General features: G+C 35.1%; 1 protein-coding gene across 1 annotated transcript in view; it reads right to left on the reverse strand.

The window, feature by feature from the left end:
- Positions 1-16,055, reverse strand: part of IPO7 (importin 7) — a 61,609-nt gene that overhangs the window by 25,479 nt on the left and 20,075 nt on the right. The window contains exons 3-10 of the mRNA XM_079787109.1: positions 11,311-11,464; positions 10,714-10,872; positions 7,407-7,563; positions 5,898-5,987; positions 3,924-4,018; positions 3,734-3,818; positions 1,370-1,504; positions 674-773 (exon numbers count right to left, since the gene is read on the reverse strand). Of these exons, the coding sequence (XP_079643235.1) occupies positions 674-773; positions 1,370-1,504; positions 3,734-3,818; positions 3,924-4,018; positions 5,898-5,987; positions 7,407-7,563; positions 10,714-10,872; positions 11,311-11,464 (975 nt within the window). The remainder of the gene's footprint in view (positions 1-673; positions 774-1,369; positions 1,505-3,733; positions 3,819-3,923; positions 4,019-5,897; positions 5,988-7,406; positions 7,564-10,713; positions 10,873-11,310; positions 11,465-16,055) is intronic.

Genomic DNA, 16,055 nt, shown 5'->3' on the forward strand with positions numbered 1-16,055 from the left:
ATTAGTCAAATTACAATCTTTAGTTCCATGGAGACTCCCTGTGACTCTAGCTTCCAGTATGCATCTTCTCAATTCGCACATATATAACTGACTGACATGGGATCCAAAAGTATAGTTTAGACCAGCGGTCGCAAACTTTTCAGACCTCACAGACCACTCAGTGTTAAGGTATAATCTTGACTTTTTAATAGTTTTGGAATGTACCAGAAGCACATCTAATAACTTAATAACACTACTGTATTTGTCTGCTAAAAATGATCAAATGCCGTAATTAATGAATAGCCCCCCTCTCAAAGGTCTAAAGCAGTGATTTGTAACCTCGGTGCTGCAATAATTTTTAAAACATTAAATACCCGAACTCTTTTCCCTTATGTTGTCAAATAAAAAAATGACAGTAGCCAATACAACAATAGGCATCTAGTGTGAATGAATCAAAATTATACCTGTTTTTTGGGGAGATAGGCAAAAAATATATATTTTGGAGTGCCGCAGTATTTTAGTAATTAGTTTATGTGTGTCATGAGATGAAAAAAGCTGAAAATCTCTGGTCTAACCAATGAATAAATTACATTGAAACACCAAAGATATTTTAGTGCCAAAGGTAAGAAGCCTTGATACTTTATTATACACAACCTTAACTGACATTTTATTTCTTAAAGTAAAAATTCCTTACCAAACTTCATGCGTATATATTCATAAGGGTCTTCTTGCCAAAGTTCTTCATCAGCATCTGTATAGCACATCAATGGAAAAATAACATCTTGGATAATGCCCTGCAATTTAAAAGTTAAGAAAGTAACAACCTTGAGTCAGTATTGAAATTTAAACCTTCAAATTTCTGTTAAGTGGTAAAACAAAAGTAACCCTATAATCTATAATATGTGTTTTTAAAAGCTTAATATAAAACTTTACATTCTCAGATCAACTATCAATGTACACATTCTTCCTTCTATGCAACAAATAATTATGAAAACATGAAGATAGCAATTAAGTATTCTGAGTCAATACAACATGAAATTTTAGTTCATGAAGTCCTACAGTTCTAAATAAAGCAAAAAATTACTCATAAGAATAAGCCAATTATCCTCACAACTAACCTGGCAAAATAGTTCTTTGCTTATTCCAAATTACATATATAAAATACTAACTAATCATAATCCAACAGTAAAAAGTTTTAGATGAAAACATAATATGAATATTCACAAAATTCCTTTTACTAGAATAAGTTTATGCAAGGTGTTTTACCTTGTTTTCCTAATCTACTCTCAAAACAATGACCAGAATTACAATAAGCAACACATGCATGTTAAACCTTTATGGTAATTAATGTTATATTTTCTAGAAAATATTTCAGATAGAAAATGATTACTTGTATATGAGGCTTCAGGTTCTTCCAGGTGAGAGCATGAGAAACTCCTTGATTTATATAATTTAATGTCTGTTGCAAAACTCGAGGAGCCATATATTGCTTCTCCTTGTATTGATATAACACCTTCAATAAAACCTTTGGGAAAAAATATTTTTAACAAAAAACAAAATTTAAATAGAAAATTAACAAGTTACAAGCCAGCAAAAAGACCTGACACTTACCTTAATATCTAGGTCACCATCATAAAATCATAAGCATATAATTTAAAGAAAGTAATTTTTATTTTTTTAACTAAACCAGCAACCTGGGTATGTGCCCTGACCAAGAATCAAACCTGCCACCTTTTGGTATATGGGATGATACTCCAACCAACTGAGCCACACCAGCCAAGGCGAAGAAAAAAAAATTTTTAATTATATATTGGAGAACCACATTTATTGGCATTTAAATAAACAAACTGAAGTAATACAATGTCAAAGGATTAGTTTCTGATTAAATATAAAAAGAAGAGAAAATTATATGCTACTTATTAAACATACCACAATATTCTGAAACATCCCCATATTGCTAAAATCACCTTCTAGAAAAACTTTACCAAAACTATTCACGTACCTATTTAATGTCTGGCAACAGCTTTTATTCTACTTCACATTTCAGAACAGGGATTGTCAAAATCTGGGTCACAAACCTCTCAAAGGGGAAGAATGCAAGCCCTGACTGATTTGGCTCAGTGATTGGAGAATCGGCCTGCAGACCCAAGGGTCTCAGGTTCAACCCCCCTCCCACTTTGGGGCCCGCGTGAGAGGCAACTAATTTTTGTGTCACTCTCAAATCAATGTTTCTCTCTTCCCCCACCTCTCCTCCCTCTCTTCCACTCCATTTGAGAATCAATGGAAAACATATTCTTGAGTGAGGATTTTTTTAAAAAGCTAAATCATTATATGCCCTTTTTACTGTGTTAAAAAAGGCATGGATGGCACAAAGTATTGGCAGCAAAACTTTCTGTACCTAACATGAATAAAGGAAGTGGCCTGAAGTATATTAGCAGTCATCATATTCTTTACAGCCATATAATTACAGAACAAGCTTTCCATAAGAATGTCCTTTTAAAAAAAAGTTCTTAATGAACAAGAAGTATTAATATCACTAAATAGGAAGTATACATACAGCACTTCTGCTATATACTGAAGAACAATTGTTAGAAGAAAAGCTGAAATAGTGGCTTCTTCCATCAAATACTATCATATACTTGAAAGAAAACTAATAAACCAAATATGGTTATTTAGACCTGAGTGTATGGCATTCTTTTTTTCTCAAAAAAAAAGAACAAAACAGTCCAGCCACCATGGCTCAGTGGCTGAGCATTGACCTATGAACCAGGAGGTCACGGTTCAATTCCTGGTCAGGGCATATGCCTGGGTTGCAGGCTCGATCCCCAGTATGGGGGATGTAGGAGGCAGCTTATCAATGTTTCTCTTTTATCATTCATGTTTCTCTCTCTCTCTCTCTCTCAAATCAATAAAAATATAGAAAAAAAGAAACTACACCTTTGGGTCCTAGCCAGTTTGGCTCAGTGGAGAGAGCACTGGCCCGCAACTAAAGGGTCACAGGTTCAATTCCGGTCCAGGACATGTACCTCGTTTGCAGTTTTGATCCCTAGCTCTGGTTGGGACTCATGCAAGGCAACCAATCAATGGGTCTCTCTCACATCAATGTTTTTTTTCTCTCTTTCCCTCCTTCCTTTCCACTCTCTCTAAAAATCAATGGGAAAAATATCATTGGGTGAGGATTAACAAAACAACAAAAAAAGTAATAGGTTTATTATTTTATTATTATTTTTACTCTTTAAAAAATATTTTTTCATTGATTTCAGAGAGGAAGGGAGAGGGAGAGAGAGATAGAAATATCAATGTTGAGAATCACTGATCGGCTGCCTCCTGCACGCCCCACATTGGGGATCGAGCTGCAACCTGGGCATGTGCTCTTGACCGGAATCAAACCCAGGACCCTTCAGTCTGCATGCTGACGCTCTATCCACTGAGCCAAACCAGCTAGAACTTTTTTACTCTTTTTTAAAGCCTTACCCGAGGACATGTTTTTTGTTTTTGTTTTTTAATTGATTTTAGATAGGAAGGGAGAGGGGGAGAGAGAAACATCAATGTGAGACACTGATCGGTTCCCTCCCATACATGCCCTGACCAGAACTGAACCTTCAACCCTTCGGTGCAAGGGACAATGCTCCAATCAACTGAGCCACATTGGCCAGGGCTTTATAATTTTATTTTATTTTCTAATAAAATAAGCATGACTGAAATTAATCTAATAATGACATGTTTCTACTTAGAAAAGTTATCTTAGACTTACTTGCTGGACACCAACAGCAAAAGCTTTCAGAAATACTTCAGCAAATTCATTATACTCCTTGGAAACATTGCCAGGGCTTCCATATCTAAAAGAACATTAAAATGTTGATTGTTTCTTTATAATGCTTTATGTCAACACTTATAAAACCAAAAGACTGAAAAAATAAATCATCATGTATCTGGGAGCTTACCTTTCAAAAAGCCTTGCTAAAATATGTAAAGCCCATTTCTTACATTTCCACCATGGTAACTCAGGTCTATCATCTTCTTCAACTTGAAGTGTTTCCTTATTTAAAGAGACATTTATTTAATGATAGATATAGTAAGAGATGATCGAATTTAAGAGAATAAGAGGTGAAAACAGATTCTCAAAAACATGAATGCTCCTCTAATGTTGGCCTTTCATATTAAAAAGGTAGATTTGAAAAAGTACTAACCCTTATTTAAATATAAGAGGCACTTCCAGTGCTTCAACTACCTATTTATGAAGGATATGCTTTTTAAAATTCTTGTTAGGTGCCCTGCCTCTTGAGATCATGCCCACCTCTTTCTCCACCTCTCGCCCCCACCCTTCCCACCGAGGCATCACCTTTGCCTTTCCCTCTCTTAAGCTCCAAGAGACCTTCTTCTGTTTCTGTAACTTGTTTTCTGAGCCTACCCAGCCCAGATGGCTCACTTCTACTACCTCCATAACTTTCTCTCATAAATTGGGGGGGCAAAAACTTTTTTTAAAGCTTAAACCCATTTTAGTCAAGACCCAAATTAAAGTCAAGGTCATGCCAAGTAGCTTAATCAAAACCTGCAAAGTTCAAATCAAAAGGCACGAGAAAATCCATTTCAGACCTCTAGTTTCAGAAATATTAGTATAAATACACAAATATATACGATTGCAAAGACTTGTGTAAGAACATTCATAGCAGCTTTAACTAATACTAAAATTCGGAAACCACTAAGATGTCCATCAACTAGTATATCCAATTTGCATATAAATGGTAGTACATCCATATAATGGAATACTACTTGGCAATAAAAAGGAACAAATTACCACAACACAACATAACACATCTGATAAATAAATTAAGCCAAAAAAGGTACATATAAAACAATTACTTTCAGCTTATAAGTTCTTCCCCGTTCACAGATGTCTGCAAATTATTAGGCTAAAAATTTAGCTATGGACTTTTAAAAAATACATAATTTATATGTAACATTGTATTAGTTTAAGGTATACAACATAATGATTTGATATATATAGTTTGTTCCAAAAAATATATATACACCCTATAACAGCTGATAACTCAATTTTCATTCCTTCTCAGGTTTAACTGATTTGAAATAATGGGTGAAGCCAGACTAAGCTTTGAACAAAGAAATTTTATCCTCAAGCCCACTAGACTTTTAAGGGGATACATAAAAGGTAAAGTTTATGGTACAAAACTGGCAATAATTAAAAAATTAAGGGTGCACAAATGCCGAACTAAAGGTTTCTTAAAGTCTGAGATTCCACTGCTTCACAGTATTACCAGTGCCTGGACCAATGAATGGTCATCAGTTTGAAAAGAGGTATGAACCAAAAAAATTATCCATTTCTGTAGATTCTTTTAAAATTTGAAAATGAACTGTATGTTAATAAACACTGATTTTATAATCATTCAGTGTACATACATTTTTGGGGGGATACCCTGTATGTACATATTGTGAAACGAGCACCACAGTAATCATTAGAAAGGTGGTCAAAAGGCACAAATTTCCAGTTAGTTATAAGTTCTGGAAATGTAACGTATAGCATGATGATTGTAGTTAACAATGTTGTATTATATATGTGAAGGTTGCTAAGAGAGGAGATCTTAAAAATTCACATAAGAAAAAAATGTATAACTCTGTGTGGTGATACATGTTATAAGCTCTTAATTAAAAACTGAGAAGAAACAGAAGAATTAGGATAAAATTAACAGACATATAAGCATTTAAACAATATATAAAATAACCCTTTACATACTTTGTATATGCACATATGTAAACAACTGAATTTTGTCTATCTCGAAAAATTTGCATAGTCAATTATGTAAGTTTATAAAGAATGTTACAGGAAATGGCAGTTAAAATTCTCAAAAGATAACTAAATATTTATGTTTAGTAATATAAGAGAACATAAAGAGACTTACGTTAGGTACATCTCTGTTCACAACAGTCTTTAAAATTTCTATCCATTCTGTCAGGTTCTGTTGGTTTATCAGCTCCAGTGGTAGTGTATACTAAATTAAAATCAGAATTAATTATATTAAAAATCCTTACAAAAGAGAATTCCACTTCCTTTTTATTATTCACAAAACCTACAAAAAGTATTTCCTTCAATATATATTTCTTGTTTTTCGTACATAGGCAAATTTGATTAGTTACCTTCACTGGGGAATTGTGGCAATGACAGTGGAATCCTTGTCTTATTGCCAAATTACTGGGAATATATTCCATTTTCACCATAAGGTATGATATTTATTGTGGATTTCTAGTGAACATTTTTTTTTTATCATGTTAAGGAAATTTCGATTCCAGGATTCTTAGAATTTTACTTAAACCAGGAATGACATCCTCTTTCCATATAAGAATTTTAACCACAAAACTGATTTCTTACTGTTGATCCATTCTTCAACTCCTGCAATAAATCCTATCTCTTAATAGGCTTATAAAATCAATATCCTATTTAGGATTTTATGACATTTTAACAAGAGGCCAAACTTTTATATCAGGGTATGCTAATCTCAAAAAAATTCATTGCAATGATAAACATTTTGTCCTATACCCTAAAATAATTAACAAAAAAACCTTATTTTTAATCTAAAAGATGGGGTTACTACCAGTAAGGGCGGGGGGGGGGGGGGGGGGGGAGAGAATAGAAGCAGTACTAACATTGCCTATTGAAATCACTTTTAAAAAATTGCATAAGGAGCCAAATGGAATGGTGGTATTAAAGTAAAGTGCCCTTAGGTTAAGACTTGGAGATTGTCTTTAAAGATCTAGCAAAGACATGCAAAATCCAACCAAACAATAGAATGAGTCAGTTACAGTTTCAGTGAAGGTATATTTAAATGCAATTTAAAAAGAAAGGCATGAATTGAACCAAAAGTCCTGGTAGATGAAATGAATCCTTTTATGTTTTAATCCTGATAAAAAATTCTTTTTAACTAAATACATGCCACTGAGAATACAGACACAACCATTTCCTTAGCCTATAACATTTGTCCCAAAATGATTTATTAGGACAAAATACAAAAATAATGAGGCTCATTATGTGCCAGTCAAACCCACAGTATTAGTATTTTTGTGTAACCTAAGTTTAGGAATAGGTTTTGTAGTTATTGGGACAATCTATGTATATTTGGCATATCAGAGTACTTCTTAGATATAAACTATAATCAAGTAACTGATTTTCAGACTTGTAAAAGGTACAAGAAAAATTTACTAATTTTGTAAATAGTGTTGATGGTTTAAGAGAACTTAAGAGTGATCACTTATAATTTAAGATTTATTAGCTTTGTTTGTATATTTGGGTAAGAATGCTTGGTTAGACTTTTAACATATTTATAATTTTGGCAACTTATATTTGACTAGCAAATCATTCCCTTAATCTAGATACACTGATTTTTTATACTTAAAAACTGCTTTATAAAGATTACCTGAACAAGAGCATAGAAGATCTTGAAAATTTGTTTCTGAATGAGAACAGACTGATCAGACTGATCAGAAAGAAGCTGAATAAAACGGTCCTTTAGCACTGGCAGGAAATGCTGCATTGCTGCTACCAAGGGAGTCCGTTCCTCTGGTTTCTTGTACCTTTAGGTAAGAATACAAACTATTTCTGTAAGAATTTATTTTACAATTTTATTTATAGATAACATATCAATTTAAACTACTTGTTTGTTCACACAAATATAAGAAAATAGAAGAAAAGCCTTCTATGCAACCAAAAGCAACTTTAGAAAAACCTCAAATAATAATAGGATATCTAAAATTTACTCAACATTATCATGAGGTCTAACCTTCAAGGTCCCGTTAGTATCCTCTTTTCTATAGCTGAGGAAACTGAGGCATAGACAAGTTAGATATCTTTCCCAGTATACACATGTAGGTATGAATCTTAACAGTCAAGAACCAGGGTCTGTACTGTTAACCACTTCACTATGCTATTTCTAATTCTGAATACTGTATAACAGGAGGTACAATGGTTTGGCTTTTAAACTTAGCAGCTGATGGATATAAAAGCAATTATATTTTTATCATCCTTAAGTAATTTATATACCAAGAGTATTAATTAACAGAGTGGCATCTATAAAACAAAAATACTCTAAAAGCATCATAAACCAAAAGTTTTTTTAAATAACTCATCTGGCAACAAAAACTGACCTCAACAGGCTATTTATGATTTCATTTATTCCATTTGGAGAGAATATTCACATACTTTATAGCCAATACAATAATAATACTATTGAGTGCTGATACAGATTTCAATAGGAACATTACATAACATTTATTATGTGAATCTTTCTAAAATAAAAAAATATCCTGAATTCTGAATCACATTTTGCTCCAAGATTATGTATAAAGCATTGCTGACCTAAGATATTTTCACATTCAGATTCTTTAGCATTTTAACTGTATTGTTAAAAAGTTTGATGCCTTATTTCAAAAAAGAAACTTTAAACTTCAAATTTTTAAATTAGGTTGTTTAAAAGGATTTAAATTGGCTTTCTTTTACCAGAATCCAGTTTTATCTACAGGTAGACTTTCTGAAGAGGGGAAATGTATTTAAGAATTGCATATGTTGAGCACCTTTTTAAAAGGTAAAGGTAGACACTCTTAAAAGGCTAGATTCTTTTTAGCTATTGGGGAAAATGAGAACTGAGGTCAATTGCCAAGAATAAAAAATACCAAAAGAAATGTTCACACAAATAATGCCTGAGACTGTTAAACAATAAAACTGACCAATTATCTGCTGAGAACACAATTGAAAAGGTTATCCCTCCATTTCTGAGTCAATATAACAATTTACATAAAAGGAAGCCATTTGCACTCCCCATAAGACCTAAAAGTTCCTGTGAAAATGTGACACCAATTAAAGCTGACTACAAGGTTATGGTGTGTCCATCTGGTGAGCCATGTTGATAGAAAAATCCTTAAATACTAGCCCATAACTTGTGTTTAAAAAAAAACAAAAACAAAAAACAACTACAACAACAACACAAAAACCTTCAATGGTTCATCAGTATCTAAAATATCACATATAAATTTCCCATCATGACATTAAAAACCCTCTTTAACACAGTTCCAAAACTACCCCCAAATTCTCAACAGAAAGTATCCATACCACAGTAGTCTCCTAACTACCCACTAAAGACAGTATCTCATTTCCACCTCTGTACCTTTCTTTTTGTTCACACTATTCCATATAGTGTGACATGCCTTCCTCTTCAAATGCTCCTTCTGTGCTCCTTCAACTGACAAGTATTTCCTGAGGATCTATGCTCCTGAAGGCCACCACAACTTCCAATTTCTCCATGAATTTTCTTAGAACTGCTTCAGTCCACACAGATCCCTTGTGAACACCTTGTGCTCCACAATCAAACACTGGCTGAAAATGAACTGGAAATCCAATATGGTAGCAGCCTCCTGTCTCCCATTTTAAAAAAATCCCTGTCAAATTCTCTCCTGCTAAGATTATAGGATAGGAGAGACTTGAACTTCCTCAGACAACGACAGCTTATTATTGTTATTCTCTCTCATTTTAGTCACTCACTTACCAGAACTACAACTGGCACTCTGACAGAGGTTGGAGCAACAGCTGGAACATTCCTTAGCAGAAAGATGGGTAGCTGGTGGAAACACAAGAAAACACCAGTACCAATGCTGTAAATGGTATATTTCTCTCCTGCTCAGAACAAAAGCAGCAGTTCATGAGCTACTTTGAATTGGGACCCAAAAGGGTATCGTAGTCTAACTACAAGCCCCAGATTAGAGGGCTCACAATGGCATCTGTGTAGCTATTAGGACTGGAAATAAAGTCACCGTCATGGTGTAAGCATTCCTCAATCCTTCCTCATAATTTTCTAATGTCGAAACTTTAATGTGCCTATCAATTTCATTATTTTCACCACACCACTAGAGAAAACCCCTTTTACATTTGACTTACTACTTTTAGTGCTATATACCTCAACTTCCAAGGTTAGACTTTTTTTCCCTGATCCCTAAATCCAGATCTAAGATGATTCCTTGGTCTAAAACAATGTCTTACTGATACTGATATGAACTCTAATTTGCTCAAATATGCAAACACTGAAATAGGTGATTGTGATTCCCTCAAAAAACAATAATTAAAACTAGTCATATGAAATTCCAACATATTCTTCTTAAAGAATTAGAAGTAGGTTCTTATATGTTATCAAGATCCCAAATTAAGATAAAGATTCACAGAAAGCCAGAACAGAGCTCTAATGCTCAATATATTCTGATTCCCTTCACATTTTTTTAAAAAAAAAGCCTTTATTAGCCCATATTGAAGAGTTAGAGATAACTCAGTTTTTGAATAGGGAAACAAGCCTGCCCGGCTTCGCTCAGTGGTTGAGCATCAACCTATGAGCCAGGTGGTCCCATCCCAGTTCAATTCCCAGCCAGGGCACATGCCCAGGTTGCAGGCTCGATCCCCACTAGGGGGCATGCAGGAGGCAGCCGATCAATGATTCTCTCTCATCATTGATATTTCTCTCTCTCCCTCTCCCTTAAAATGAATAGGGAAACATATGATTAAGAAAAAAGGGCACAAGTAGTTTATTAGTTGAATGAACAGAGGACACTACAGAAGTAAAATAAGAATACTATTTCAGAAAGAAAACACTGAATTCAAATAACATAATTCACTAATTTTAATGTATAAGATTTCCAAACTTTCCTACTTCTCAAAACTGTATAGGAACTGAAAGAGACACTTACTCATAATTTTTCACAAGCTGATAAAGGCAAAGAAGAATTCCTAGCCAACAAGCACTGTTATCAGACTGAAGATAAAAGCCAATTTTGTCCACAATGGCAGTCCAGCGGCTTGGGTAATCATGTTTGATGATATGATGAATGCATGTAGTAAGCTGTACCCTGAAAGTAAAAAAAATAAACAATAAGAAGGAAGAAATGCTACCTAGAAAAAATTTTATTAACTAAAAAAAATATTTTTCTTAATGTCTGTTTAGACAAAAATTAGTTACTGAGCAAAAACTTACCAGTTCCTACTATTTCAAAGATCAAAAGACTACGATATAAATTACATGACAACATTCTAGTTTTCTTTACCTCCTTTCATCTGATCACAGTGTGTTTCACAAGTTTTACATGAAGTTTAAGCTATTGGTTTTATAAATGTAAAATTTAATTGCAGTACGAAAATAAAACAAATTCTCCTGTAATAGCATTTGTTAAGTTTTCTGAAATGACTCCCCTACCTTATTCCCCCTCCCAAAACACCCACAAATTATATACCTGCAAAAATGGATAAGCTTAAAAAATACATATGTATGTATGTGTATATATATATACCTGATGAGCTCAGGAGAGTGGATAATGGCCTCTACAATATTTTCTCGAATACAATGTCGATCTTCTTCTGGAATAGTATAAGGGGATATATCCCGTGGTGCTGTCTCGCGATCTGGCCAATACTGCGTTATCATATTCTTCAAATAGATAACACCTAAAATATAGATTAATTTATTTTTATTTTTTTAAAATATATTTTATTGATTTTTTACAGAAAGGAAGAGAGAGGGATAGAGAGTTAGAAACATCGATCAGCTACCTCTTGCACACCCCCTACTGGGGATGTGCCCGCAACCAAGGTACATGCCCTTGACCGGAATCGAACCTGGGACCCTTGAGTCCGCAGGCCGACGCTCTATCCACTGAGCCAAACCGGTTTCGGCTATAGATTAATTTTTAAAAATGATTTGAGTCCTAGCCGGTTTGGCTCAGTGGATAGAGCGCTGCAGACCAAAGGAGCCCGGGTTCGATTCCGGTCAAGGGCATGTACCTAGGTTGCAGGCTCCTCCCTGGCCCGGGACCTGGTCAGGGTGTGTGCAGGAGGCAACTAATCAATGTATTTCTCTCAAACTGATGTTTCTCTCTGTCTTTCCCTCTCTGTTCCACTCTCTAAAAATTCAATAGAAATCCTTAGGTGAGGATTAACAACAACAAAAATAATAAAAATGATTTGTGAGAGAGAGGAAGAGAGAGAAAAACATTGATTTCTTGTCCCACTTATCTGTGCATTAATTGGTTAATTCTTGTATGTTCCCTGGCCAGAGACTGAACCCACAATCTTGGTGTATCAGGACAATGCTCTAATCAACCGAGTTATCTAGCCATGGGTAGAGATTAATTTGACAAAGGAGTATTTACTATGAAAGCAGTGAGAATACCCCTTATAAATGTCCACACTTATATTTCTTTCTTTCAGACCAACCATTGTTGTAACACTATCCTTTTTAAAATAAAACACATTTATTTTAAAAGTTGATAATCAAACACAAATTTAATAATTAGCTACAGTAGTCATCTAAAACGTTTTTATTAAACAGAGACTAAGATAACTGCAAGTAAACACACTATAAATTAAACTGTTAAGACCTTTTATATCACATTTATTCATAACAATTTTTATCCTATTTTCTGTAGGAAAGCTATTTAAAGATTAATTTAAACAAATTAGTTTTCTAAATGAAGCCTCTAAAGACAAAACCACCTACACACACCAATAGCACTTCTACAACTAGTATCACTGCTACAGAGTTAATGTTTGTGGTCCCCAAAATTCAGATTGAAATCCTAAATCCCCAATGTGATGCCATTAAGGCCTTTGGTACGTGACTGGGCACTCTGTCCTCATGAATGAGATTAATGCTCTTAATAATAGAGACCTTAGAGAACTTGCTCACTGCTCCTACTATCTGAGGTTCTATGAACCAGAAAGTGGATCCTCAGCAGATACCAAATCTGCCAGTGCCTTGATCTTGGACTTCTCAGCCTGCAGAAATGTGATAAAGAAATTGTTTATAAGCCACCCTGTGTATGGTATTCTGTTACAGCAGCCCAACTAAGACACACACAAAGGTTATTTTTATCATAGAAAAATTATAGCATGTAAAGAATCTTAGTCTACAAATCTAAGCACTTCAATCATACACCACAATTACACTGCTTCAAATTCATGTTATTTTTATGGGAGAATTTGCTGTGTTCAAAATTACATATTATTTTCTGTCAGCTAGCAAACTGGTATAATGTTCACTGCTAATTAACTTGAATTAAACTAGATCACTAACAATGCTTTTTATCCAGCACTCTCCCCCCAAATGAAGGGGGTAGAGTGGGATGAACAGGGAGAGGGAACCCTCAATCACAAATGTATAGGAAAAGGAAGTTAAATTAAAATACCCCACCTTATAATATTTCAAAAAAGATTAAGACTATGGGGGGAAAAAAAAAGCAGTTTGGACACATGCCCAGTAAGGTCTGAATGATGTGGAAAGTGCCTACCTGTTTTTCAGTCACACCTGGGAGCGAGTCAGGGCAAGAATAGGGTGGCCACTGCAAGAGCTTAAAACCCGAATATTTAAAATCCCGGACAAAGGAGCACACTCTCTTAGCCTTTGGCCCTACAGATATTTTGTTTAATAGAATGTACCCATTTCTGGCCCATTGTTTTTCTTAGGACTCCTGTTGCAGGGGACACACTCCCCTACACCCACGCAACTCACAGCCATTTGGGCTCCACACAATGTACTAATGGACCTGTAACTGATGCTGAACTAGATCTGGCTTCAACATAGAACAGAAGCTCTGGACACTGGCCCTCCTTTTGGCTCTGCTGGATCCCTGTGGCCCTTCTTTCAGGACTGGGTTAAGGGGCATGGGACTTTACAACCGGAGGAATGTAACTCCATGCAAATAAAGCCTTTTACCACATCTCAAAAAAAAAAAAAAAGATTAAGACTACATATTAAAATACCCTTCAACTAAAGTTTTAAGGTAAAATACATCTACAGTAAACACTGACTCAGTCAGTATTTGGGACTGATATATTTCAGATTAAAACTACTAGAATTTTGATTCTTTAGCTCCAAAACAGAACATAAACCAAAATAAGACTTGATACAATATTTCCTTCTACTGTTATGCACAAAGAAATGGGGTATAGATACTTATTTGTAAAACGTTGATTTGGTATTTTAAAAGTTGACTGGTCCAACAAGTGAGAACTGCACTGCAAGAAATCTCATGATTCAGTCTACTCCATCCAGAATGTAGGAATTCCACTACAACTATAAAGACAGAATCTTTCAAAGTCTAGTAGATGAAACTACAGAGCACCACACACTACAGAGTATCATTCAATTATTACAAGGATGTAACTTTTAAAAGAATGATTATGAACAATCCAATAAAAAAATGGGCAAAGGACTCAAATAGACACTTTTTGAAAGAGGACATACAGAAGGCCGAGACATATGAAAACATGCTCAAAGTCACTAATCATCCGAGAGATGCTAATCAAAACAACAATGAGGTACCATCTCACACCTGTCAGAATGGCTATCATCAACAGATCAACAAACGACAAGTGCTGGCCAGGATGTAGAAAAAAGGAACCCTCGTGCACTGCTGGTGGGAATGCAGACTGGTGCAGCCACTGTGGAAAACAGTATGGCGTTTCCTCAAAAAGTGGGATTACTGGAACTCCCATTTGACCCAGTAATCCCACTTTAGGACTACATCCCAAGAAACCAGAAACACCAATCAGAAAAGATATTTGCACCACTATGTTCATAGCAGCACAATTTACAATAGCTAAGATTTGGAAACAGCCTAAGTGCCCATCAGCAGATGAATGGATTAAAAAACTGTGGTACATCGCCACAATGGAATACTACGCTGCTATAAAAAAGAAGGAACTTTTACCATCTGCGACAGCATAGATGGAACTGGAGAGCATTATGCTAAGTGAAATAAGCCAGTCGGAGAGAGATAAATATCACGTGATCTCACTCATATGTGAGATATAATGAACAATATAAACTGATGAACAAAAATAGATCCAGAGACAAGGGGCAGGGGAAGGGGCCGTTTAGAGATCAACCAAAGGACTTGTATGCATGCATATTAGCATAACCAATGGACACAGACACTGGAGCAGTAGGGGCTTGCCCTCATGGGTGGGAGTGGCTGGGGGGTATCAATGGGGAAAAGGAGACATATGTAATACTGTAAACAAAAAAGAATGATTTTTTAAAGTATTTTACCAATTCCATAGTTTGGTTGCTTCTGTTTTTTTGTAATACTAAACAAAAACCTTCCTAGTAACATTTAATTTTATTCTACGGATACCCTGGACTACCAGAAAGACGAACAAGTGAATCCTAGAGCAAATTAAGCCTGAAACATCACTGGAGACAAAAATGACAAAACTGAAGCTGTTCTACTTTTGGCACATCATAAGAAGGCATGGTTCTTTGGAAAAGACAATAATACTGGGGAAAATATGAGGCACCAAGAAAACAGGAAGAATAAATATGAAATGGATTTACTCCATTAAAGAAGACATAGGCACAATTCTATATGAACTGTGCAAGGGCTGTTGAGGATGGAATATTGTGTACCTCCCTTGTTCATAGGGTAACCAGGAATCAGAGCCACATAACACACACTAACATAATGAAGTCTCTAAAATGTGTTAAGGTCCCTCTAAATGCCAAACACTTCCAACATATTAGTAAAAACTGAGATTTGAAGGCAAAGATTTTTATATAAAAAAATAACCAAATGGGAAAATGTCAACTTCGTTAGTAAAACAAAGAAATGACAGTTAAAATAATCAAAGCAACATTTTTCTATTTAATTAGAAATTTATAAAAAGATTCACTGGCCCAGCTGGTGTGGCTCAATGGTTGAGCATCGACCTATGAACCAGGAGGTCTCTGGTTTGATTCCTGATCAGGACACATGCCCAGGTTGCAGGTTGGATCCCCAGTGGAGGGGTGTGCAGGAGGCAGCCAATCAATAATTCTCTGTCATCATTGATATTTATATTACTCTCTTCCTCTCTGAAATCAATAAAAAACATTAAAAAAAAAAATAAAGATTCACTGCTGATCAGGACCCAGTTAATTACTACATTTTCTAGGCACAAAAAAGGTTCCATTGCCCTAGCTGGTTTGGCTCAGTGGCTAGAGCGTCGGCCTGCAGACTGAAGGGTCCCAGGTTTGATTCTAGTCAAGGGCACATACCTG

This window comes from Cnephaeus nilssonii (assembly GCF_951640355.1).
Source record: "Cnephaeus nilssonii genome assembly, chromosome: 13".
Lineage (NCBI taxonomy): Eukaryota > Metazoa > Chordata > Mammalia > Chiroptera > Vespertilionidae > Cnephaeus > Cnephaeus nilssonii.